At 38.9% G+C, this 27,317-nt stretch overlaps 2 protein-coding genes across 3 annotated transcripts; both read right to left on the reverse strand.

Moving 5' to 3' along the window:
• Window positions 1–3: 3 nt before the first annotated feature.
• Window positions 4–16,641, reverse strand: tmem184a (transmembrane protein 184a). The gene is made up of 10 exons (XM_046416233.1): window positions 16,467–16,641; window positions 16,194–16,256; window positions 15,725–15,946; window positions 12,021–12,186; window positions 11,043–11,133; window positions 9,147–9,222; window positions 5,871–5,962; window positions 3,812–3,981; window positions 3,531–3,728; window positions 4–1,755 (listed from the first exon to the last, which is right to left on the reverse strand). Exons 3-10 carry the CDS (start codon window positions 15,944–15,946, stop codon window positions 1,526–1,528), a joined length of 1,245 nt encoding a protein of 414 aa, XP_046272189.1. The 5' UTR covers window positions 16,194–16,256; window positions 16,467–16,641; the 3' UTR covers window positions 4–1,525.
• A 905-nt stretch (window positions 16,642–17,546) lies between these two features.
• psmg3 (proteasome (prosome, macropain) assembly chaperone 3) lies at window positions 17,547–20,064 on the reverse strand. Of its 2 annotated transcripts, none has more exons than XM_046416239.1 (3): window positions 19,792–20,064; window positions 19,127–19,355; window positions 17,547–18,186 (listed from the first exon to the last, which is right to left on the reverse strand). In XM_046416239.1, the coding sequence occupies exons 2-3, from the start codon at window positions 19,343–19,345 to the stop codon at window positions 18,034–18,036; spliced, it is 372 nt and encodes a 123-aa protein (XP_046272195.1). In that variant the 5' UTR covers window positions 19,346–19,355; window positions 19,792–20,064; the 3' UTR covers window positions 17,547–18,033. The 2 variants fall into 2 exon arrangements, with proteins under 2 accessions (XP_046272195.1, XP_046272193.1); XM_046416237.1 differs by having other exon boundaries at window positions 19,908–20,063.
• Between the last annotated feature and the right edge of the window lie 7,253 nt (window positions 20,065–27,317).

Raw genomic sequence — 27,317 nt, forward strand, 5'->3', positions numbered from 1 at the left:
AAATTATTTTTATTTTACATTCGTTTATTTACATGTTTTCTCAATGAACTACCCTCATGTACAAATGAAATCCGTATTTGTTTCTGCTCTGATTTAAAGTATGGTAAATTATTCTTATAAATAGGTCTGCTGTGTCTGTTTTTGTACTTTCAAATAAAGCTTTTTCCTCATTAAGAAGTGCAGCTTTACTGAGTTAACACAAGCAAACAGCCACACAGGACTAAAACGCACCTGCCAACTATCTGGTATATTTTCAAATGTTACTTTGTAAATTAATTTCTGCTTTCCCAGAAAGACAGCTACCATTGGCACAAGAGTGTATCAAAATTAAATAATCCTATATGACTTGATATACAAAATTGGTCCCCAATAACTAATGAATTTAGAAGGTTATAGGTCTCCCATGCGACATAAACACAGATGATGATATTTCTAATGTCAACAGTGGGAGTGGGAGAAGGAACTAATTTTTGCCACACAGATATTTGTTTGGTCTGACGTCGCCTGAACTACACACATCAAAAACTATAAATTAAGATCTTCCCAATTTCTAATCCAAACATTAAACATGGAACATATTAAACCACCACGATTTATACCAATCAAATTATGTACATATTTCAATAATCCCTGGAACATGGAATTATAACATGAAAAGGTAAAGTGAACACACCAAACATGAAAAGATTCTGTCAAAAGCATTCACAATGGTGCAGGAGCTGCAAAAGACTAATTGTTAGCGTGTGCCGAATGGCTGTCTAGTTGCACTGAATTGTGCTCTTTAGCGTGCTGTGAAAATTAATGAGAATGACACAACTCCCACTTTGCAGGAGACAGGTTTATCCAATTTGTCCATACTACAGTAGATACAAAGGACTGCGAAGTGCTATAGTCTGCAGTTTGAAGTGCCTGCTCCAAAACGAATGCGTCTTTGAACGAGTCTTTCCATTTGTCAGGAAACCACGCAGAGGAATGCTCAGCAAATACTTCAAACAAGCAGATGCGAGAGATGGTCCATGCAGTGTCATTCGCAGTCATCGCTGACTTCCCTGCTACCCACCTGAAGTCACATATTAATCATCTCCTCTTTGAAACTCGCATAAATTAGAGGGAACACACTTCAGAAACCAAGTGCTGACATAATGACAGAAACAGATTCAGGATCAGGGACACTGCTGAAGAACAGGCAGCTTGATTTACAGAAAATGCATAGCTGCAGACTTCTGCGACACAGTGCGAGTGGTCTGTTTTCGTGATTGTCACTGCCGAGATGGAGTCAGATCAGTTCTCTTGTCATCGTGCTATCAGTTCTAAAAACTATTATGAACTTCATCCTGCCCTCGGTGCTTAAATCATTCATTAAAACAAGACACAAGCAAGCAGTCCAACCTCAATACTGGCATCATAAGAGTGAAACGCCTGGATTTGATCCAGCCCTGTGCGATAAGCGATACAGCTGTTTCCACAGGGGGTCAGAGATTGGGGTGGCAAGGACACAAACACGTGGATCTTGCTGGAAAAATGCCTAGAACTCATCATCAGAAGTAATCAGCATGATTTTATCAGACTTGCGGGAGCTCTTGTTGCCCATGGCCACTTTTCCATTCATGCTGGGCTGGACGACCTCCTGTGTGGACTGCTGGGTGTACTGCTGGTAGGCCGGGGAGAAGTTGTGGATGGCATCCTGTACCATGTCTCCTGGGTTTATGGTCTCCTTCAGACCGCTGGAGATGCTCTGCATGGGAGGGATGTTCTCTGTAAGAACAGCATAGGAACGAGGACAATGGGAGATCAAAGTTTAATCATACACGCCACTGCAATGTTACAGATTTATAGGAATACAGTAAATTCCTGGAAACAAATAAGAGAAGTGAGATACAACACATTTGTTAATCTGTGACTTTTAGAGGTGCTAATAGGGGAATTCTGTTGTCTTTATTCAGCCCACTCTTTATGCTAAGCTAACTAGAGCATGGAAGTTGGTAGCCTGTTTATCTTCAAATTTAACCTTCTACAAGAAAGTGAATTAGCATATATTCCAACTATTCCTTTAAATCTGAGCATCTGTATATATCTAAAAAAAAAAATCAGTGCTGTTTTTTGTGCTGAAGGCCAAAACTTTACAATGTGAGACGTAAAGGCACCAAATCGGCACGATTTATTTCCTTCGACGTGGGTATTTTTTTCAGGCTGCAGTCGATAATGGACCGAAACAGATTTCAGTCACAGCCACAGTCTCCACTGATTGTCCCTTAGCACCCAGCTGTGAGGCAGGTTGAATTTACCCCAGAACTAAAAGGATGTCCAAGTCAAAAAAAGAAAGCCGGGAGACATCCACAGCCTTCTGTTTCAGGGTCACTGACAGGGCTGTCTGCATGGACTTTTGAAGGTGGCAAAGAGAAGGGCAAGGTGGTGTAGGGGGGCTTGGTGGTGGTGGTGCTGCTGCTGCTGCTGCTGCTGCTGGTGGTGGTGGTGGGGGGTACAGGACAGTTAGACACGGTCTACTGACTTTGCTCTTACAGTCTGCCTGCCTGCTCCACAGGGCTGAAGCAGTGGCATGGTAAACCTCTACAATGTGGCAACCTCTACAATCGCCTGAGGGGGTGCGCAGCAGCACAGCGACACTGTTAGTGTTAGTGCCAAAAGGTTCAGCTACAGAAGTGCTGAAGGAATAAAAGAAAAAGACACACACACAAAAAAATGGAATTATCAGCTGCCAAACATGGGAGCAACAGTGTTATTACTCTTTTACTGGGCAGCAAGATGAATAATGGATTTCTTTCCATACGGACAGGAAGAATGGAGGAGTATGAAAACTAGTAATTTCATCCCATTATCTTCTTTGATTTAATTCTTGACTGAAAAAAATAAATGGTCACATCAAATTGATGGAGAAGTATTTGAGTTTTCATCATCATTTAAAGTATTTCTGCATGTTGAGCAGCTCACAGGGACAGAGGGGCTTCCTACAGCAGAGAAAAACAAAGGCAAAATGATTGATATCACTGCGGAGGGCTTTTCCCCATGACTTCCATTTGTAATTTACTTGCAAGCGGCTCAGACGTCAAAGGAGAGCCACTCGTTAATTGCTAGTCACTGTACTGTTGCTTTGAATTCCTCCTCATCGTCCACTACATAGCTTTGCTAGCAACTGTCCATGAGTAATAAAGTGTGTGTTTAGAAGTCCAGCCTGACTGACCCACTGATGATAATAAAAAGAAATAAGTCCAATTCATTTAAAATAAGTCCAAATTCGTAAATAGCTTGCGTTTCAGTCAAAATAAATAATAAAATACGGACTGAATATGAAATCTAACTTTCAAAGTCAGTGTAACTGGGCTAAACGGCTACAAAAGGCAAGGAGCAACGCAATTACTGCTACTGCAAACCCATTCATGGCTGAGTCCGAACGTATTCTGCAGGGGAGAAGGGCAATTAGCCTGGGAACATGTCAACACATTTTCAAGTCCTGAGGCGAGATGTAACACTCAGTCCAGCAGCTTTCGCCTGCTCCCTGTGCGGACTCTCACCTGGCACTTCATTTTTTTTCTCCTGGTAGACGGTGCAGGTGAAGGCGTATCGGAGGGCAATAGCTGCAAAGAACATTTCGATGCAGATGATAAAGTTCTGCCAGCCTGCTGCCACCGTGCCAGCGCCAACCTCTTCTCCATCGATGAAGAGTGCGTTGGGTATGACGCCACAGCGCTCCAGGATGGCGAGGACCATTCCTACGAAGCAGCAACATTGGCATCAGGAATGTATACTTTTATGTACTGGTGCTGATACAAAAAAAACAGAGGAGCAAACTCACCTTGCCAGAAGGATAAGAAGATGACAGATTTGATTGTGAGGAATTTGAGCACTGGTTCGTATGGCCTGAGCAGGTCACTTGTTGCGAAGAAGAAGAGGAAGAGAGCGTAGAGAGCCAGGCTGACTGAGAAGTTGTAGATGATTGTGATGTATAGATATCCTCCATTGATGCTACACAGAGACAGAGCAGGAAAAGCCCCATGGTTACAAATTTGAAAAAAATGTACAACCATAGGACACTTTGTTCATGGTTTGGTTTGGTTTTCTGTTTGTCAACAGGATTACTGAAAAAACTATCGTCCTGATTTTCAATAAACTTGGCAGAATCGTGGAGGATCGGTCGAGGAAAAAAAACCATGAAATGACCCAAATTCAGATCATCTCTCTTTACACTGTGAGACAGGGCATTTGGCTTGATGTAACAAATGTCACACATCATACAACACAGTAGTATTAGACGGTCATCAAGTTCAATATGGACAAAACATGGCCACTTAGGATGACTCCACATCACAAATCACATTCACTTCACCAGTAATCCTCTGGGTCTGCCTACATGTGCAGTTAGCTGCTCAAACTCCATACAGAAAGCAGTCAATCTAACTAAGGCGTGGCTATGGAAACAAAAATAGACACATACCAAGCAACTAATTACATTCTTACTCATGACCAAACTCAGAAACTTCAGCTAGGCACAACCATATGTTATATAATCCTAATAACTTCTATAAATTCATAATGACATTATATGAAGATTTGAATATCTTTGCTCCTTTGCAAAGGAAGTCTGTGAACAAAGTTGGTTTTTTTTTGTTAATTTTTTGAATGTTTTCAGTGAAAAAAGGCTGGCAGCTTACATTTGAGGACATTTTCAGACATAATGCAAGAACAGCCAGACATACAGACCTTTTGTCCTCTCATTTTGAGCAGTTTAATAAAGCCTTTTTGCATATGGCCTTCTTACTTCAGGATGCATCTGATAAACAGACACATCTGTTATATTTCATTGTCATGCAGCCTTTCTACCCGTTTTGCATTCTCGAGAGCCTCCCTGAGGACCCAGCTGTGACTACGCTAATTACTCCCATGCAGTATAGAGTGCACGGTTAGCTGAAAGCATATAAGTAAACAATATGTGAGACATGAAAACAGTCATGACAGTCATTTCTGCCTGCTAATTTTTGCTCTTGAGATATATTAAGAAATAAGCAACAAGAATTTAATCATGTCTGTATTTTAACTGAAGAGCAAGAGGGTGATGATATGAAGCTGAACGAAATATGAAACTTCTGTCTCAAGTCCTTGTTGAACTCTGAGCTTCTTTTGAGTAGTTTAGAAACAAGTGCTGTCACAGCTGAATCTTCAGAAAGAAATGCTGAACCGAGAGGCGAAAGAGGAGCACCTGAAAATAAGTCAGACAGAGTTTATAGGCTGCAGATTTTATGGCTTTTGATTCCACACAAAAGAAATTTATTGAATGTAATAGCCTCTCTATATTCTGTTGAGATCCACTTGGCTTATCTGGTATGACTGAAAAAAAACACTAAAATTAAATTTGTCAGTCTGCAATTCATTCCCGTCTTTGGATCACTTGACAACTAAAATAAAAGCACGAAATGAAACAATGCATCTCCCCTTATAACTCTGTGCTTCACTGAGTCTAACATACAATAAGATTTAATGGTCTTAATATAAAGAGATCTAATTTCTTAAGTACATATTTCAAAAGGTGGTCAATTATACTTTGCAATACCAACAGAACCTCAGAGGCTGTTAATATGGGTGGGACAACACGCAGTAGAGAGTCTGCCCGTACACACACACACACACACACACACACACACACACACACGCAAGAAAGTTTCAGCCCTGTACTTTCTGCTTGAAATTAAACCTCTTAATTCTAAACATTTGTATCACGCCAGCTGTGAAGAGGTGATATAATTATCGCCACTTGCAAACTGTTTCCATGCGCACGTAAACAGCAAAACAAGCCTGCTGGCAATGACATGGATGCGTAAGATACATAAAGAATGAAATGGAAAGAGTGTGCTGCTCACTTAAAATCTCCATCATGATATTTGCCATAGGCCTGCAGGATGATGGTGATGGCTGCCATGATGGGTTTGACAACGCAGAACTGCAGAGTCGCCTGGAGAACATATTACAATTCAGAATGAGACACGCAAACAAGCAAGGACACCACGGAGGAGGAGGATGTGGGATGAGGAAGGACATCAGAATTTGCTTGTACACCTAATTAGATGGAAAAGATCTGTAACCGCTCACTGATAACAAGCAGACGTCCATGTCCATGAATCACTTCTTCCTAACCAGTGGCTATGTCTCACCTTAACCACGACAGCTACGTTTTTCTTTCTTTCTTTTTCTTTTTTTAAACTATACACGCAGGCAAACTATTCAGTACCATCACAAATTTTGTGTCCTAATCTGTAAAAAGAACTACAATTTTAAGGAAAAGTTTGACATTTTGGGAAACTTTTTTTGTGTCGCAAAAACACATAGAAAGCATCCTTTGTTCAAGCAGAAGCGGCTCTAAAATCTAAAATCCCACCACTGCTGTGGCACTTAAAAGCAACAGATCAGGAGTGTTCAACTAGATTAGCTGGAGGGAGGCTTTTTTTTTTTTTTTTTTTTTTTTGAATGGCTGAAGTCGGTGGTGGGTTTGACAAAACGACATCAATAATCATTTATACTACTGATGTACTTTGAAGCTTTTAGTTCTGACAGCCTTTGCTTGCCCTGTGCCTGTGCCAGTGCCAGCTCGTCACTCTCAATACTTTCAACGAGAGGAATTTTGCATGACACTCCCTGATATGCTTAAAATTCAAAACACAATGCACGCTTATGATGTTGGTGGATGAAAAGTAAACTGTGGCTTCTGCTTCAGATTAATTTAGGTATTATTGGCCTAAATGAATGCTGACTCTACACGGTCCTAATAATAAACTTAAATACTGAGTTAATGTGAGTGTCAGTGTGCACAACACAATACAAATATAAGAGGATATATTAATTCTACACACTTGAGGCTTGATTAACTATTGCAAACAGGTGCACCAAAGGGTTGTGTAAATCTAGAATAACATTCACATCTGTTACATTCACATCTGATTTTTCCCACCATTTTTTCTGATCTGTTATAATTTCTACCACCCCAGAGTTCACTGCAATAGTGCACTTGTGGCACCTAACAACAGAACAGATTTTTAAATTTCTCCTGAGTCCCAATTAATAGCGAGCCCTCAACACTTTGTGTATTATAATGCAGACCCTCAAATCTGATCTTTCTAAAAATCCATAACGGTTTAATTATGAAATCTATGTATTACACTGCGCCCTCAGCCTCTGTGCTGCCGTCTACTCCTGCATCTTTAATAATTTGAGGAAACTCTTGACTCCACCGGGTACAACAGGTGTTTGAGAAGCACAGCATTTTGATTGCCCAGTTTTGTTGACTTACTCAGATTTTGTTGATTTGGTAATTTTCCTTTGATTTTTGTGCTTCCACCCTGGGTAATGGGGCTGCATTGTCAAACTGTTTCTCCTTTTTTGTCCGTCTACGTGTTATATACAATCAGGAGTGTGGACATGGTGTTGGCTACTAAATGATTACAGGAGGATAATGAATAGCAGACAGCAGTCCTTTCTTTAAGTTCTGTTAATAACTAAACAAGGTAAAACATCGGAAAAATGTAACATGTAAGTTACAGAAGAAGTGGCCTCATAAATGTGCATATGTTCATGTTTCGGGACTTATGATGATAAGTGTTAATTCACAGAGGAGTCCTTTTTTGTGAACGTTTCCTCTCCCCACCTGATCGTGTGATTGGGCATCGTTTAAACTCGACTCAAGCTGCTGATTCTGTTCACCACCTACTAATAACACCTTGTATGCAAAGCAATATGATACTTTACGTATACTAATGATGTAGTCTCAGCTGTAGTGTCACCAAAATAGCAAGAATAAGTTGCTCAAACTCACATGGACTTGCACTTCATTTAGTGTTTATTGGATCCTGTGCCCCTTGAGTCTATAGGATCGCACTGTTGCCCAGTTGCAGGAAAACAAAACCCTAAAATGCCTTACAATATGATAAAGGACTTAAAACTAAAATGTCAAAAAACAGTTGAGGATGCAAGAGCTGCTTATCCTCTAACCTTATCTCCAAGAACCACCATAACTCTAGGCTGCTTTTCTGTATCAGAGATTCATTTGCTAACATCTCTTCTAATCACACACCCAAAGCTTCCTCAAACTGTGCAAGAATTTTAATTTCAAAAAGAGAATGTGGGGGGGGGATCAAGGCCTTGCAGATCTTATGTTCTGCCAGGGTCCTGTCTGCTAGTTTTAGTATTTGGCTGTGATGAGCTTCACAGTCCAGAATGAGATGCCTCACCTGAAGGACTAACACTGCGTGGTTTTCTTCAAGTGACAACATTACGTGATCAATGTAATCAAGTCCTTTAGCAGCCCAGTGGGAATACATTAATATGTGCAACAGCAGTTCATCATTATTTTGAATCCAGTTAGTCACTCGCTCTGTGGGAGCTGACCGGCAAAACAACATTTAATAATTTCTAAAGTGTTCTGTGTATTGACTTTTGAAATTTTTCGTTGAATGTTAATGAGGATGCGCCCTTTAAAAAGCAGAACGCTAAGTCCTCGCTTTAGGCCGATACTTTCAACCCAGCAAACTACAGCAAAACTGATGTGAGTTGAAGCACAGTGCTACAATGAACAATGCAGATCTCCAGTTGTTCTCTCACAAAGGAATATCCTTTAACCAAGAAGAGTGCTCCCCTTTCAAAGACTTCACGTAAAAATTCCCATGGAGTGTTTATCATTGACTGTTTATCACTTGCCTTTTATTAAAAAAAAAAATGCTCATATCGCCATGTATTGTGTTTTGAAGACGTAACTCTCAGCTCCACTTTCCATCAGCGTTAGTATGGGAGCTGGAGCAGCATCCCGAGAGGATGGGAAGGGGCTCTGTGCTGACAGCTCATATCATCTCTCTGTGTTTATTATCAAGCTGCTTTCACCCGGCCTCAATTGTTTTTGTCTTCCCCTTTTTTTTTTTGTTTAAGCAGTGGATGTTATCCTCTGAAAAGCACACATCCAATTATAACAGCTGTCATTTGTAAGCAGTCTGCAGAACTGGACAGAATGGTAATTTATCACACAGTATTGTTTTGCTTTTTCTTTTTTTTAAGACAGTTTTCTGTATTCTAATTTTCAGTGTGAGTACATTTATTTCATGGGTCAAAAAGAGCATCACTAGAGTGGAGATCAGGGGAAATCTGAAGCTCACCTGTTTGCAGAATCTTAAAAATCCGATGGAGTAGCTCATTCCCACGAGGCAGCAGGTACCATACAGGCAACTTGACCTATGAAGACAACAGGAAATGTACATTTTCAAGCAAAAGTGCCAAACATTCTTCCAGTTTTTCCATTGTCAGTGACAATTTGCTGTTTTTTTCACCTCTTTCATAGTTGCAAACTGAATATTTTGTGGTTTTACACACTTTAAGGGCATTTCTTTTCTTATTTTATAACATTTTAAAGGCAAAACATTAACTGATGTTGCTGCTTTAGTTTGTGTATGTTGACTCAGCTCTACTGTACTGCTGCATTTGACTCATCATATGCAGGAGCAAAAAGATGAAAAACACAAAAAAAATTCTAAAACATATAGGGTTAAAAACTCTCTGGCTCTGATAATTGACAAAAACGCTGCCTACAGGAGTAAATCCCACTCTGGATTTGTTTAGAGCGTGTGTGTGTAGTTACTGAATGCACATAACATGAACTTAATTTTGACTCATTTGTAATCAGGGATACACAAGAATTGCTGTTATTTAATATGTCTGTAGAACAGTACATGTAAAATGTACAGTAGGTCAAGGTGTCATGTGAGACAGTGGGTGTGGCTACAATAGCTTTGGGCTAAAACAGCATCAAAACAAAGTAGGGGCTGGGAAACACGACAAAAGAGGGAGGATTAAACTCTTTTCTCAAAGAGGATCTGGTTTCAGCCTGTGTTGATTACATTTGTTATCTAATCATCTAATCTTTGTTTATTTTATTATCATTCATTCATTCAAGTCAGACTGGGGTCAGATAGATTAAAGGAACTGGTGAGAAAGACTGACTTTGCTATCAGACTGAGACTGAAGGCAGCAGTGAGGACTGAACTCTGCCTCATCCTAAATAACAACTCACAGTAAGTCTGATGCACCTTCAGCCTCAAAAACCTGAAGTGCTGGTCAGACTGTACACAGTTATTATCTCATTTTTGGACAATTGCTTTAATTTGCCAGTTTTCTTCTTTGAAATACAGATAGGTTACTGATGCCCAGACATACAAATGCATCCCCATCACTTGCAAAGAAGAGCAGGGAACGGATATTCGGTCAAACTGAATTTGAGAAGCAAAGCGAGATTTGCCTGCAGAGTGAAAACAGTCTAACCCTTTGTGTTGACTCCCACAGAACCTGTGTACATGTGAGGTATATTATTTAAGTAGTTCACACTTCTGGCTTGTTAATGGAAAGAGGACATATTACACATAATTTAACATCAATGTGCATGATTAATTAGAATAGGAAAATGATTAATGTGCTACTAAAACGCTGTGACTGTGTTTCTGACATGCTTACATGTAGATTGTGGCTTACATGTACTATATAGACATGATAATTATTTTAACATTACATGCTGGAAACTGGAGTTGTCGCTGATTTAAGAAAGAAAATACTGGATGTTCATGGAAATGTGTAAACATGTAAAATCAAGGCAAAGCAGTGATTTTTCAAAAACAAGACGTAGGATTTATGTCTTGTTTCCAATGGCCAGTGTTAAGCAATGCCATCATTTATCAGGGCTCAACATTAGTGTCTCCACTGTCTTAAGAAGTTGGCAAGAGCTGCTGCCCCGTGGCTGAGTCAGCCATAAAACACAGCCTATCCAAGGCTGGTCAAAAGCTGAGATAAAGGATAACTGTCACAGATTAACAACATTGTTTATTGCCTCCTCTTTTGCTGTGTTGTTAAAACTAAATGCCAATTCAAGGGCATGAAGATGCACCTTGCACCTTTAGCAATTGTACACATCTCTGATGTATTTACTGCTTTTGTTAATGTGTTATTTGAAAAGTATTCTTCGCTTAAAAATGCCACAAGCGAATTGAGAACTGATGCGCACTCACTGTATGGGCTTCCCTCGAATCTCTGACATGATTGCACTCTCTCCTCCCAGATACTCAAAGGACAGGCTCAGGAAATTGTAAATGACAAATGCTGGAACAAAAAAAGAGAAGAGTTACTTCTTTAAACCCTGTAACCATGCATGTTTCCAGGGCATGATTTTAACTAAAGAATCATTTCTCAAAAGAAAAAAAGGTCAAATCATTTTAGAGGAGAAAACATCCACATGATAAAAATAATTAGTCCTACATTTTGGAACAATAAATGTTTGAGTCCTAACATTAAGAAGCTTCCAAGGGTTCTGTGTCTTGGAAATCCCTTCCTAATCCTTTGTTGCTATTTAAGGAGGGATTAAATGAAGCTAATGCAGATGGTGTCCAGTCAAGAGAAGGTTCATTATGTTTTAGCCATAGCCGCCGGTGGTATTCCAGTCTTCCTGCTTTCTGATGAGCTGCACTATCAATCAGCCACAAAATTGGCCTGCAAACTGGAAACTAATCTCTTGAATAATGTATTTGCTACTTTTTCCTTTCCCAAATTACTTGTAATCCATTTCGCATATGATTCACCTTTCCCATTGGTTAAGTGCTTTGGTCTTAAACCTTCAATACATAATTACAGTTACAACGTACAACAGCAGCTAAATTACAACCTATGGGGGAGGGGGGTTACATAATATTTAATTATTGAAAACAAATGCGGAATTACACATACAGTTATTTTAAGTTTAAGAAAAATCTATCTTAACTTTCATTTGCAAACACTATTAACCAGTGCACAACAAAAGGACGCTATAAAACTACTCCTTCTAGAAATGCAACACCTCAGATAATGAGGCCTGCCTCCATGACAACGACTGGTGTGCAAAACTTGTTTGGGCAGTTCTTTGTCTTTTTCCTACTGGCAACCATCTAAAATATCAGGCCAAGGCAACAGCTGTGGGTGATTTGACAGGAGGGGGGACGACTCGTGGCACTTACCTTCATAGCAGTCTCGAACAGAATCAAAGTATACGTAGTACTGGTCGTTGCTGATGAAGAGCAGGCTGAGCCAAGAATCGAAGGCATAAACTGGCACGATAAACAGGATGCGGATGATGTAGCGCTGCTCATTGGGGACGGTGTAGGATCGAAGGTGCGTATAGATCTACATGGAAAATACAACAAAGCACAAGAAAGACATAAGTTAACAACAAAATACAAATTCACTTATTCACTTATTGTGGTGAGTGCTGCTGCGGATGCAGGGAACAGACTCATGAATTAAATAAAGACAAGATGAAAATATAAATACACTCTATGCTGTAGCCAACATGTAAAAAAAACCCCCAAAAAACAGTAACAGCAAGTTTCCCGTGGTATTGACATTGAAGCAGGTGTGATCAATGTGGGCTGTCAACAACCCCAACCCACAATCAAATATATGATATTATTTATAGCTACATTTTATCTTGCACCAGCTGCTCCGTCTGTGTAAAGATCTGCCACTGTGAAATGGACTGGAATAAAGAGAGATAAGCCGACTCTCATTTTAAGGACCTTCCAAAACTTTGAATTTTATATTACACAGCTTTCACTTCACATACAAAAGAAAACAATAAGATTAGAATGAAGCCATTAAAGAAATATTTTTCACCAAACAGATAAAGGTCTTGCCTTTTAGCTTTTAAAACAAACAACTCTCACTCATGGCCTCCAACATTTAATGGAAGACACACAATCTGATTCTCATGCTTTTCAGTGACCTTTAGTTTTAAGACAATACCTGATGTAACAGTTTTCACTCCTGTGAGCCACATCCAAATGATGAAATAAAGCCTTTGAGTCCCAACATGTCATGTACGATTTGCCACTGTGGTGAGGCTGAGGTAGGGAGTGGCTTATCCATCTGATCTCAAGCAAACACAGCACAGTATGATGTGTGTGTCAACAGACGGAGATACGCTTCAACTGTGTAAGTACAGCACAGTTAAATCTCAGCTAATGCTTGCAGGTGACGACTGCAGGTTGGCCAGTCTTACCAACATTAACAAATCAAAGACAGACATAAAGCTCCAGTGTTCTTGACCCTCTGCAGATGACAGTAGTCATGTGCAAAGAGCTCTTAAAATGTAACGCTTGCTAAAGACAGAAGCGTGTTAGGAAATATTACTGAGGTGCCGCAGACGTGACAGTCGTGTTCTAGCAATGACCGATGACTCATCCTTCATAAAGAGACCACTTAAAAAATGAGATGACCAAGATGCTTATGACCCATTAGTCAACTAATTGAGCACGAAGCAACAATCAAAGTAAGACACCAAGGCTCAAGCCACTAAGACCTCCAAAGAGGAAGAAAACAAACATAACCTCATTATGATATTCATGTGTTACCTCATCACACAATCAATTTGTTGAAAATTTTGTCAATTAACTGACTGGTGTATTTACAGAAAATGAACTATGATGACGACAGACTGACCATATCACCAACACTCTCACAACATTTGTTTCACAAATGAAATGATTTCCTGCTTTTCTTAGTTTTATGTGATTGTAAATTAAAAAAATTTGAATATCTTTAGGTTGGCTGTGAGAAACAGGAAGACATCAGTTTGACTTTATGTATCTTTGACAGGCATTTTGCATGATTTTCTTGCATTTTATCAATATCACTTAAGAAAAGAATCAGCATATTAATCTGTACTGGAATTTACAGTTCATTGCAGCCTAAAGTTCAACTTTGAGCAGGACAACTACGGCTAGCCAATGCTCAGGACTTTCTCGTCATAACATTAGCTATAAGGTTGTGCAAATGACAACTTGCTTGAAATGATCAATCTTCTGTCATTCGATTAATCAACTAATCATTGCAGCTCCTCATCTTGTACTATTCCAACTCAAAAGTGTACTATCAGTGAGTCTGAACAGTTTCTATTTCTAAAACCTTCATCTGTAGGAGCAAACTAAACAACACCCAGAGTCTCACTCTGCTTGACGCATTCAGCTTGATTAAATGCTGCACATTAAAGCCTGATTACTGTGAGGGGTGGGGGTGTGATTCATTTGACCATCTCTACATGTGAAGGGAGGCAGACTGTGGACTGATGTCCCCCATTTGCCTGAGAAGCCAGAAAAACCAACGTCCTTCCTGGCTCCATAACTCTGACCCAAAAGTAATCCATAGTTGTTTGCTGAACAATGCTTCAAGCCAGAGTAAAATGGCTTCTTTCAGGCCACAATTTTGAATAAATATATAACCAAAAACAGAAGTGATTGTAGATGTTTAAAGAGAAAGAGAGGGACATGTGCCAAAACATGGCGCAGACATGGAGCGCATGATAAGTGTAGTCTGCTGCCCTTAATCCCAAATGCTTCAAGTTGCAAAGGGACCAATAAACCCACCAAGAAAAATGAGCCACAGTCCAGCGGCTACCAGTTGGAAAAACACTGCCAACAAAGAGGATCTGAGGTCATTGCCCATCTGTGTTTAGTATTCAGAATGTGAGTTTAACAGTCTATAGCAATCCTCTAGAGCCAAGTCAGATGAAACGCCACCAGCATTGCAACACTGGTCCTGCAGACCACTTTACTCTCCCTGTGTGACATAAGGAACGCCAGTTGCAAACCTGCTCCATTCTCCCTGTGGCACACTTGCTATTTATTTGTTCAATTAAAATGTCTTGCTGGAAAGTGTTTGGCCAAACAAGTACCATATTAAAAAGACAGAAACCAATTTGCTGGATATTGAGTCACAAATCCCTAAACAAGAGGACTGTTTTTGGATCTCAGGAAGCAACATACTGATGTTCTGTGGAAGTTAAAAGTGCTCAGAAAACTACCCAAATAACAACTCTTGAGTTAATTACAGCACATAATAGATCACAGCTATCACCACATGGGCATTTGCATGTTAACATTAATATGGTGCAGGTGTAAAACTTAAAAGACTGAGGATGGATGCATATTCAGTTAACTGAATCTGGGAACAGCTCCACAACATTAACACAAGACCAAACAAGAACACAACACCCTCATCGTTTATGGCGCTGTAAATGCTATCTCAATATCAATTGATTTCCCTGCTGATAATACACTGCACCCTACTGCATTGTCTGCAAATGATAAAACCCATAATGATGAACTATAATCTGTGCACAGTGGGTAACGCACCCACACAAGAGGCAACACTCATTTACAGCAGCACTGAAATGGATTTTGGATAAAGGTGGACCATGTTAAGCCATTTACTCTTCCTGACCCCCCCCCCAAACATACACACACAGAGCTCAATGTGTATCTTTCGTCCTTTAATCAGCTAAAAAAATTTCAGCCATTTTAATCTGATAGTCACTATCAATTATAAGAAACATTTTTCCCACAATGCAGTGGGTGGCATCGCAAGCACAGGAAGAAATGAATAATAACTGCTCGGAAGAAAAGAAATACTTTATGACTAGACAAGATAAAGTGTCAGTATGACTACGGTAGGTGAGGTAATAATACTTTATGGATATGAGAGCTTGTTTCCATCCTCTGGCAAGGGAGGTACAATCTGTCATTCTCCAACCAAACCACTGAGTGTGCAATGCTTTGAAGCTGTATTACTCACCTCTGCTATGTGGCGCAGTGATTTAAGTTTCTTCAGACACGGGCATTTAGACAAATTCCTGTGTAGGACTTTTTGTGAGATAACACAAACTCACCTGGTGGCACGTTATGAGCAAGGCAGACCAGACAAAGATCCCTGACAGGGCCCTAGCAGCGACAGTATTTAAAAACATCTGGTCCTCCACGAGAGACCCATTGCTCGTTCGAATAATCGTCATGTTGGAGATGTCTGACTTGTCCGGGAGAATTGGTGCATCCAGGTGGAGAACAGAATTATTTTCGGCCGATGGATCCATGTCATCGAAGGAAATGTTCATCTGAAACAGACACAAAACCCAAGAGGTTACTGCAGGTAGAACACCTCACCTTGTGCGTTTGATGCTGCCTATGAGGCAAACTAAATTGTGGTTTTATCATCATAATTATTATTATTACTGTTATTGCTTACTAAAAATAAACAGATTCTAAACAATAGGCCCACTGTTGTACAGGACAGTGACAGGCTGACTTACTGTTTGTATGATCAGTACCTTGATATGCACCTTCCGTTAACAAACAACTCACCTTAATGCCGGGAAGGTGGAAGCAGCTTTGTCCCGTTGAGACGTCCCTGTCCACAAGCCAACGCTATGGGATCAACATGTGAAACAAAACCGCCTGTCAGAACATCCAACCGAGCTCATTTACTGCCATTTACGAACGGTCTGTCGACTTTATCAACGAAGAGTTCAACAGACTGGACTTCCTTGTTTGAGACAGGTGCCTGATAGAGGCCGAAGTCCACACAGTCGGCGAAAAAACCCCAAACAAAATCTGTAATAATAATAGAAAACATACAAATACTTTGGTAGCCTGAAGCGTTTACTCTGCGACACCAGCGAAAAGTCGAGCTTTCAGTGTAAACTGTGGGGATTTGAATTTATCCTTGAGCAACGCGTCAGAGCAGCAGCGGAGATAAACAGGTTGGGCTCAGGTGAACGGTCACGTGCGCACTGCACGTAAATCGTCATCACGTTGCCATAAAGTTAGAGCCAAAGGGACAGAGCGAGGAACGCTACAATATCGCACTTCAAGTATTTGAACAGTCGTTAATGTTCTCATTTATTTACATTTAGGCTATGAGCTGAGCTACTGCATTACAGTACAACCACCCACAAACTTAGAGAAGAAAAACAGGATAAAAAGCTGGAAAGGAACATTTCCAGAACATAAGTACATTTACGACAGTTACATTTACTTCAGGTGGGCTGCATTTACCGCACACGAATGTATCAGTCATTTTAATCCAATAATACAATATGTATGTGCACAATAAATACTTTTATTTTAGGTTCTTCAAGTATATTTTGATGATAATACATAAGTACTCTTACTCCAGACAACTTCTGAATTCAAGACTTTTATTTGTAAAAGACTTGCTTCCTTTGAAATATCTGAATGTTTCTACTTCTGCATGAAGATGAATCAAAGAATGCGGCTTTACACACAGGTGTTTTTTGAGCATTACTTTTTACAAAATTTAAAAACTTTGAGGGTGCTAAAACATTAAGCATTATTCACAACTGTGCAGCTCCTACAAAATTATCGACTGCTGATGACATTCTGTACTGCTGCTTTTTGTTGTGATTTGCATAACAGAATGCATTGCTTCTGTTGAAAATGACTCTAATAGATGCTTAACTGCTTGCTAGTGTAACACAGCCATATCTGATTTTACAAAAGGCAGATTAGAAAGATTAGAGAAGGTCGAGCACAATTTTCCAGTTTGATTGGAATATTTGTGAAGCTTAAAACATTTAGCCAGTGCTAAGCCAATATACTTTTCACTGGAGCTCAGATGATGCAGTTCTATTTTTTTCAAAGAGCCAAAATAAATAAATAAATAAATAAATAAATAAAACAGAAGAAAAAGACAAGTCTTAGACCGAATCTGTTTTATTGCTAAATAAAACAGTTTATAATGTTTAATATTCTAAAATACAAAAACAGGCGGTATAAAGGTTTACAAATTGCTAAACAAAAACAGTAGGTCAATATGGATTTTGTACAGGGATGAAATTGGATCTACTGGAAATCATTTCACAAGCTCTAACTGATCCAAAGCACATTCTTCAGCTTTCCAGAGCACTCTGGCTTGCAGAAAATTATTTGTGACAACCAGATAAAGTCTAATTAAAGTTTTCCAGCAGACATTTCTTACAGTCTCGACAAATCAAAAGGATCAGAGTAAATGAAATTGGATTTATCCATTTCTGTCTTGAAGCATGAGCATCAGGGTTTGTTTAAATTACAGTTTGCCGTGTAGTAAACACAGAAGACTGAGAAGAAAACGGTGACATTGGGGGCATCCAAACAGTCTTGATTTCCTCAATTTTCCACACTTCATGTCCATTTTGTTGTCTTCCTACCAAACTTGACAACTTTTGATGATTTCTTTCATTTGTTTTACTGCTTCTATGGAGGAATCCTTGAGTGCGAGTCCCAGTAGGACAGGCCTGCTGCTGGCTTCTTGAGACACAAAAGTTGCCAGGTTTTTGGCACAGACATGTGTAAATGGCTGAAAACAGGAACACAAATCAGGTGTCAGGTTATTTCATACAGAAATACTGCATTGTAACATGTTTATGTCAGGACAAAATTAATGAATAAAAACGAATGACTTCCAAAACCCCTCTGAAATGCCTGTACATGCAATCTATTTCACATACAAATTACTTGTACTGTTTATAACCATTTTTCTTAAGTGTATACCAAATCATTTTTTCCATTGTTCCACACACTGTTAGCTCACTTTCCAAGTTATTTCACGCTGTAAAAAAGCCAGCAAGAAGAAAATGCTTTTCCAATCACACACTGTGCTGTTGCCATCCAAGATGTGGTAAAATGTTATAAATGGCCTTTACTGCCATGCAGCATTATTGACTGGGCCATATTCCACACAGATCACGAGAAAAGTAATTCATTTTTGTGAAGTTCGCCCAAAGTAAGCAGCGCTTGCACATCTTACAATATGACTTGATTCTATTTTGATGAAACCCCTAATGTGGTTGCAGCACATGTGTGGCTGCAGTGTAATCCAGTAAACTTGGCAATAACAGAGATGAAGACTCAGCTGTTGACATAATGTCTAATTACATTATGTAACAGTATTCAGTTGCGGTCAGTGAATACAGTCAGTCCTTGACTCTCAAACCACATATTGTGGAAGAAAGGATGTTCAAGAAATACTGCCATTTTAAAACAAAAAACAAACAAGCTGAAAAAGCTGTAATTCTCAGCGATTCCACAAACAAACATAAATATAATCCATTTCTCTATTGATCAGCCACGTCAAGCACTATATGCAAATGCCAGTATGAAAATATTATGCTACTGCCACAGCAGTCTGAATCGGTGAAGCGAGCTGCCCTGCGTTAAAACAAGTCAGTCTGATGTCCTGTCAACAAGTCTATATAACACAGATACAATATTTCTCTGAACAATTTAATCCAGCATACCTCGTCTTTGCCCAGCAGTACTTTGGTGGAGAACGTTGGGGTGCTGATATCATCTGATCTGGACTCGGGCGTGACAGTTATAAGTGTTCCCATTTTTCCGTATTGCGTGACAACTATGAATATGTAATTGCTAAACTCTGTGCAGACGACCTGTGTTGGAATTCCATTGACTTCTTTCTCTGTTTGCCTCGATCTGATGATGGGCTCAGCAGAAGACATTTTGTTGATCCTGGGGGGGAAAAAAGAAAACATTAAATGGCACATAAAGATTACCTGTGGGGCTGCAGCTGTCAAACATTTTCATTTCTTACTGAAAAGTGAAAAAAATATATAATTTCAACAAACAAAACCCCAAAACATACGATCATATCACATTACTATCGTGCAGTATGAGGAAATGAAAAACAGATGCTTGTATTTTTTGACTGTAAAACGACAAACGTGGGGATCATCTTTACAGGTGAAATAGGACAAGTTATTTTACGTTGTACTGAAACAGCATACTGTTAGCGGCTAAGTGACAAAAGCAAACGCAAGACGTATTTAGGTTGTGTCCTTACTAAAACCCCGGAGTGATTTTAAGATCGCTTGTTTTGTTATTTTGCAGCTGGGTAACAAAAGAAAAGCCCCAGAGAGGTGATGATCGGCTAACGGGAAGTACTGACCTGTAGCAGCTGAAGTTAGCTAACCAGCTAGCGTTAGCTGCAGTTCACTGTAATGTTTACAGCTGATGTTACAACGAACAGATTTTCAGCGTCTGTGTAAAATAAAAAATCCTCACCCTGTTCCTTTATGCGGGTACAATGTAAAGTCTCTTCTGCAGTGAGACGCTTCACTTTCACGAACTTCAGTAACGCTCCGTCATCCACGCTTCCCCAAAAACAAACGTGCCTCGTTCCGTTGCGCGTCAGCGTCGGGTTTTGTGTGCGCGATGACGTAGGCTGGCTTCCGCGTTAGCTTTCATCACTGCTATTTAACCATAGCTCCTATGAACATTTAAGGTGGTTAATTAAAACTACATGTTGTTTAATAAAATCACTTCGAACTAAATCTGACTTGTTTGAATAGGGGCTCTTTTTGTAACATTTTATGTAATGTCTTAGTTGATTAAACTGAATGGAAAATGGAGTTTGTGGAATGACAGTTTGAAAATGCTGAATTAGAGGATTTTGCTCTCTTGATAGCTATAGGAACAACTGTTACCATTAATGTTTTAATGCTAATGTATTTACCTGAACAAGAGTAAAATCTTTCATCTTTCAAATCTTTGCAGCAGAGTGGGAAAATAGTCCTTGAATATAATTTTTTAAAATATTTTTTCATAATAATACTTCCTTACTGGCTCTCCATACAGTATTAAACTAAACTTGTTAAAAAAATAAAATAAATAAAACCTTTTTTGTCTGAAGTTTTCCAGAGACTTGAATATAAACAGATTGAAATCTTTGCGTCTCTCTTTGCTTTTCTCATAAATAATATTCATGATTTGAGCTTTGTTCACAGTGCATAGTTATGGTGATCTGCATTGTCATTCCTGTGAAAATGACTGAAACGAAGTGAGAATGATTAAACAGAACTTTGAAGTGTTACCAAGAATGACTTCATAAAGTTTGAAAATAAGCCGATCCTCTGCCCTGGTACATTTCAATCAATATTAAGTAACAGAAACAACTCTTCCAAAGCAAGAAAGCACAGAGGCAAGAAGTTTTTTAATTAACTGTAAGTGGAGCTTTAATTTCACTGGAAGATAATGACTTATTTCAGTTCTTCTTCTTTTTTACTTTTAGTTGATATTTTTTTTTTGAAAGAGTCACTTTACACCCCAGGTAGGTGCATAAACTCTTTCGCGTACAGGGAGATGTGTGGCACTATGACATGAAGGAAAAAACAATAGGTGGAGGGGCAGGACACATTTTTCTTGACTTTTTATATGTGGCAATGTGAAAACCTTTATGATTTATTCAAATGCCTGCAAATTGTTTAATATTTTGCATGTGTACTAAAAACCTACTATTTTCAAGGCCCATCTGATGTTGGAACTGCATTCAAATATAGGCTATGCAAGAACAATTTAACAATTTTTTGTTCTCACATTGGCCAGCTACAGATGTCCCATCTCCTTTTGCCAGTATAAGAGAGGTGAGCAGATGAGGATTTTTAGCTGTTAGCAGAAGTGCTAGCAAGACATTTTTTTTTTCATGTGGATGTGAGGCTCCACTGAAGTCTGCGAGTGCTGCATCAAGCTGATCCAAAAGGAGCCCTCCCTATGAACATGACACATCCACAATGTCAAATAGAGCCTGCTCAGCGGAATTGTTATGCGCTCTGAGTAGGCAGCTGTAGGTATGAAATTGGTTGGACCGCTCCCCATACTCCCTGGCTGACCATCTGTGTCCTTGACTGATCATTCTGATCTAAACAAAGCCGTAATGCAAATATCAATATACGATGTTTCCACATTGCTCATAATGCAGTGAAATGCACATGCCATCACAGAGTGTGTGGTAACAGTGCAGCCAGAGCAAAAGAGGACAGGTGAGAAATCTTCAAAAGTAAAAAATAAAAATATTCAGAACTAACATTCCCAAATTAACATAAAAATCAACATTGAGGGTGTACAACTTCAGGCCGATTATACAAAGCGGCCTCAGATTAATCCATCACCGTGTTCCATTTTTGTGATGTCTTGAGAATTTCTCTGATTAAGTTCATGGCCAACAGGGGTTTTATTTTCCCATTTCCAAAGTGTTTTTGTTTAGGCCTGTCATCCTTTACGCAGTAAGTCAGCGCGTCTCCTGGAACGCTCTGAGAAATTCTCCCATGCTCTACTCTTTCATTAAAGGTCACACTTCATATGCTTGTGTTTCAAAGGTGGCGTTTTGGATATCTGAAAATGACAAGACTAAGGCAGAAAACATGTTAATGTCATGTAGTAATGAACATTTTTCTTTATTTAAATAAGGAAACAGCAAGGTAAAGAAAATGTTTAGTTAATTACGACATTATAAAATGCCTTACAGTGAATGTGGATCACTCTTATACCAAGAACATTAGCGTAAGAGTAGAAATTTGCGCATACAAATTAACCAATAACAACATGTCCTTTTGGGCTTTTTTTTTCATAGCAGAATATGAAGATTTAGTTCATATCGGTTTAATCAAATGTTGTCATAGCCCTTTTAATTTTAGTTATCATCAGCTTTGGAATTAAAACACAGACGTGTGCTGTGAAGCTGTTTGTAACATGTTGTATACTGTGTTCCTGCCTTCAATTTCCTTACGACTGCTTTTAGTTGAATAACGTCAGATCCACAAATGTCTGCCTTAGTTCAGGAGAAGAAAAATAGCACATACCAGGTTTATCCAGTGGGCCATGAATAGGATTTTATAATAAAAAATACCACTGGGACACTCTGCCTTCCTATTACTTATTCCATGTCATATTTCCTGGTGAATTACTAAGGCCTTGCTTTGCATAATGAATTACAGTAGACTTAACATTAATGGTTATAGTCACTGTTTCAGAGGTTCAGTGGTCCTTGAGCTGTTTCCAGGAAAAATGGGGGGAAGTTTAATTCATTATAATGTGATGCATGTGAAAATACTGGTTTACAATTGTTTTATGATTCTTTCTCAAACCAGATGCTTTGCAAGCATATTCTTTGGTTGTGTAAATGGATATGTACTCATTAACATGCACTTTTGATGATACTTTGACTTGTCAAATTTAAGAACCAGATTCACTTTGAACTGTCTTGGAAGACTTCCTTGAAATGGGTTGTTTCATGATCTTACTTTGGGTGATAAAAAATGTTACAAACGCCAGCTGTATCCCAAAAGCTGAGGCGTTGGCGTCACACAGAGAAGAAGAAAGTTTGACTGTCACACATTTCCAAAAGAGTTGATGCCGCTTAAGGGTTCTCAATTTTACAAACACATCTCATCTCTGACAATATGACTAGTGAAGCATTTTTCTCTGGCTGTGTTTGTCTGTATCGCACACACACTCTCTGTGTCAAAATGTCATCCCAGATGAAAATATCTTATTTGCTGGATGAAGCAGGCCCATCACTAGCGTGCATTTCATCTTAACATTCAAAGCTGCTGCATTGCTGTGCTTGTGTTTCATCAATTCTCTTTGGTCCAGACTGGATGCATATCATGAGGGCTCATTTTTCTGTCTTTACACTTTTTGAATAATAACTACCTCAGTGTGAGGTCATCACCACGATCTCAATATATCAGCCAAAGTGGAAACATTTCTGTCAAACCTGCTTTGTAAAGTCTGAGAAGCTCAAGGAGGTGGATGGCACAAACAAAGGCACCTTCATGCCTCAGTATGTTCCATAGTCACAAATTCTCACAGTCACACACACACACACACACACACACACACACACACACACACACGCACACATAGACAATTATTACCCTTGTGGCCACTAGAGTGCTGTGCTGTATTACAGATAGAGCTCAAAGGCGACTTTACCATGACATTTGAAAGTTGCACTCACGCCATGAGGGATTAGCCACTGGTGCTAGTTTCCATTAAGTGTTTTTAAAATACAGGCAAAGACAAACCAACGGGGAAAACGAACATGTTTAGGGCATTTGTTAGAAAGCCCGGACAGACTGTGATTTACCTGCTCTGCCTGCAGACCACGCAATTACTATGATTTTGGTTTTAGTAAGATTTTATGGTTTCTTCCTGTTTGTTATATGAAGTCAGGGTTTATTTTTTACAAAAAAAAAAAATACAAATCAGTTTGTATAAGATTAATCAAAGAGACAATTGTATGCTTTGTATATGGAAACAGGTTATTTCCAATTTCTCAACAATGACAAAGCTATTTTATTCCATTATATTGCGCCAAAGAAGAAATTCCCAATTTCAAAAACACACAGTGAAAGGCACCATGTTTCTATAGTTTTTCTGTTGGCTTGAATGAGCTGTGACTGACAGATCCAGTCACGGACAGATCCAAGTATTTGGAGAGGGAAACAGAAATCAGAGAGGCAGAAAAGACACCTCCCACCCTGTCTCATCTCAGCTCTTCACAGTGTTCCAGAAATGCACACATTACATCGTGACTGGAACATCTTCTAGTCAGTTTTTGGCATAATGATTGAATGCTCCTTCAATCATAAAACGCAAAAGCAGACATGACATAAGAAACATTTATTACGTCTGATTTCAGTTTCTTTGCAGTGTTGATCAAGCACACAAGTTTGGAGTTAACAACGTTAAAGTCAAATGCTACTTCTTTCTTTTGTTCCGTGTCTATATTGTACATGAAGATCTTTTGCTCTGCTTTTTAATGAGTGGACCTACACTTACATGTATAAGAACCAGCAGTCAGCTTGTTAAAGCTTCCCCCAAAGCTGATGCAGAGGCAGCCATTAATACTACAAGGTGTAATGAAGTTAATACTTTGGAAGAAACAAACGTAGCATGTTGAGGTAATCTTTTAATCCAACTATGATCCGATTAGGCTATCTGTCAAATAACATGACTGTCAGCTGAAAGTTTCTAAGTCAGAAGTGATATTGGCTTCCAAACACGTGAGAAAGATTGTGAGTGTGTTTGAATTTTATCAGATCATATATTTCGATGATTTATTGATAGATAATGATCAGTAATTTACACATTTCATATGAACAGATGTCTTTCTAGGCCCATTATGGCCTCCATTTCTGCAGCAGACTCCATATATACACATGATAAGTATAAACTGATTGATATGAAAAACAGATAACCAGAAAATTATAATATATCGTTGTGTATGGTTTTAAAGGTTAAAAAAATGCTTATATTTTAATGGGGAAAAAAGAGGTCCAGAAATGTATTTAACTTTTTTGTGCGTTTATCTGCTTTTATTCCACTAGTACATCATCCTTCCATCATATGAACGAACAGTTACCTAACAGCTTTTGAAATGTAAAATGAAATGTCACACAACACACGGGTGACTATATCTCTTAAATATTGTACCTTTGTACTGAGAATGTGCCCTGCGTAATATTAATGTCATTTACACAATATCATACGACAATGTTAGCTGTCTAAAGTACTTTGTGAAGTTGAGATGAAGCTGCTGCTATGTTTATCTTACTCTGTATACATCTTACGCTGTATACAGCGTAAGATGGGCTGGAAAAAGATGAAATTCAAAGTCATTTAGTTTTTGGTAAAATGTGTCTTTTATATATACAGTAAAAAAGGACCCTGTTGGGCAAAAATACTGACTTATAATTGTGGCCACATCATAACAGAGTAAACATTCTTTATTTAACTAAAGCTCTCCATGTCACTGCAGTTAACACGTGCCTGTTAGTGTGTGAATCAATTTATGAAATGTCTAAAGCAAAAGGAAGGGTAGAACATAACCGTAGACCTGAGCGGAGGTGGGAGCTCGGCACTATTAATATTCCATCATGTTGAAAGTGAAACCACGTCCTTTTGCAAGTTGCAAGGTGTTATATAACTCGTAACCCTTCAGCACCTTCAGATTCCTCAGTATTCAGGTCAGCAGGGAATGTGTACTTTGCTTGTCCTTGTTTTTAAAATACACATAGAGACATCCTTGTTAGTCTATACTGCAATGTTTCTCTAGTGCTTTCATATATTTGTGGAGTGGAAAGACCTTTACCTTTTGAGCAGGAATATTTGAATAATTAGCAGACTTGAAGAAGACTTGCTTTAAACAAATTGCTCTCATCTTAGGGGTACTTAAGACAGTCAGTGCTTCACATTTTCTTTGTTCTAACACATTAAGCATTTGGTGCTCAGTCTTGTATTTGCGATCATCAATCATTCCTAACGACCTTCATTATGTCTTAACTTGGTTTATCTAAGTCCATGCATGTTTGCTGTGTAGAATGTTATAGTTAACACAAGATGGAATTAATGTCATCAAAGTCAGGAGATATTGATGGTTTCCCCGACACAGTCTAAGTAGTGGAGCACATTTGGTTGATGGAGCCATTAACGGTAATAAGTTTCAACTGCTTCTTGACACGGGCATGACCGAATTGAAACATAAGCAGAGTGCCCTTTAGTGTTGTTTAAATTTTCACACAAATGTATCACCTGATTAATTCAAATAACTTTGTTAATTTGTGCCACTGATTATCTGCCCGGTCTGTGATGCAGCACCTCATTAGATCAGGACGGCCAGAAGGCATTCATAGCAGTCTAGCTGAGGAATTAATTATTCTGAACAATTAATATTGATATTCAGCAGTGTGATGTGCCTCAATGTAATTCCTCATTACATTGTTAAATGTACATTGAAACATGTTTGAAACTTTGGCTCCTGTCTTGAATGAAAATGGTGAACCATGAAGGAAAAATTCACGGTGTAGTCTTACTCCAATCATATCACATCATAATGAAGTACACTTTACTTATTCTGGAGGACAACAGAAAAACTGCAAAGGAGAAACTATATAAAGTACATCCCATGTATTTTCACAGATGGTGATGGGGAATAATATTTTTTTTTTCTTGACGCCTCAGGAACTGGACTCAAATGGCATCCATTAGTTTTCTACACTGTCACTGAGTAGTCCCATGGAGAATTCACTCTACACCTTCAAACTCCATTGATACCAGGACACTCGTGGTCTGCTGCAAGCAAAGGCACACAACGGAGTACATTTTTCACATCACGTCTGCAATTTAAAAAAAAACCCAAATGGTGCTTGTGAGAATGTGTCAAAATGCTGCAAACTACCCACAACTTGAACATCCACTAGAAATTTTGTTTTGAGGACATAACAGTTAGATGTTTGATTTTAATTATTTATTCATAGGATTGTTGGGAGGCGGCAGCTCTAAGTGTATAACATGAGCAATAATTATGTAACAAGGTTGTTTCACTCATTAGGTGTTCACTCCATTAGTATTCTAAGTGGAATGACAAATGAATTGCATATGTGACAGGAAATCAAACCCACTAATACTTTTTCACACTTTGGTATTTTCAGTCTGTCGTGGTTATGGATTCCAAAGGTTATATTCTGATTATCCACTCAAATTCCCTCTTCTAACTACAGTGGCCACGGTTTCCTCATTCTTCCAGGATGATTTCCAGCACGAGAAAAAAAAAGTGATTGCTTTAAGTGGGTGTATGTTCATGTAAATACAGCTGGTCAGTACACTAGTTTGCAAAGACTGAAGCAAGTCAAA

The sequence above is a fragment of the Scatophagus argus genome, chromosome 16 (assembly GCF_020382885.2).
Source record: "Scatophagus argus isolate fScaArg1 chromosome 16, fScaArg1.pri, whole genome shotgun sequence".
NCBI lineage: Eukaryota > Metazoa > Chordata > Actinopteri > Scatophagidae > Scatophagus > Scatophagus argus.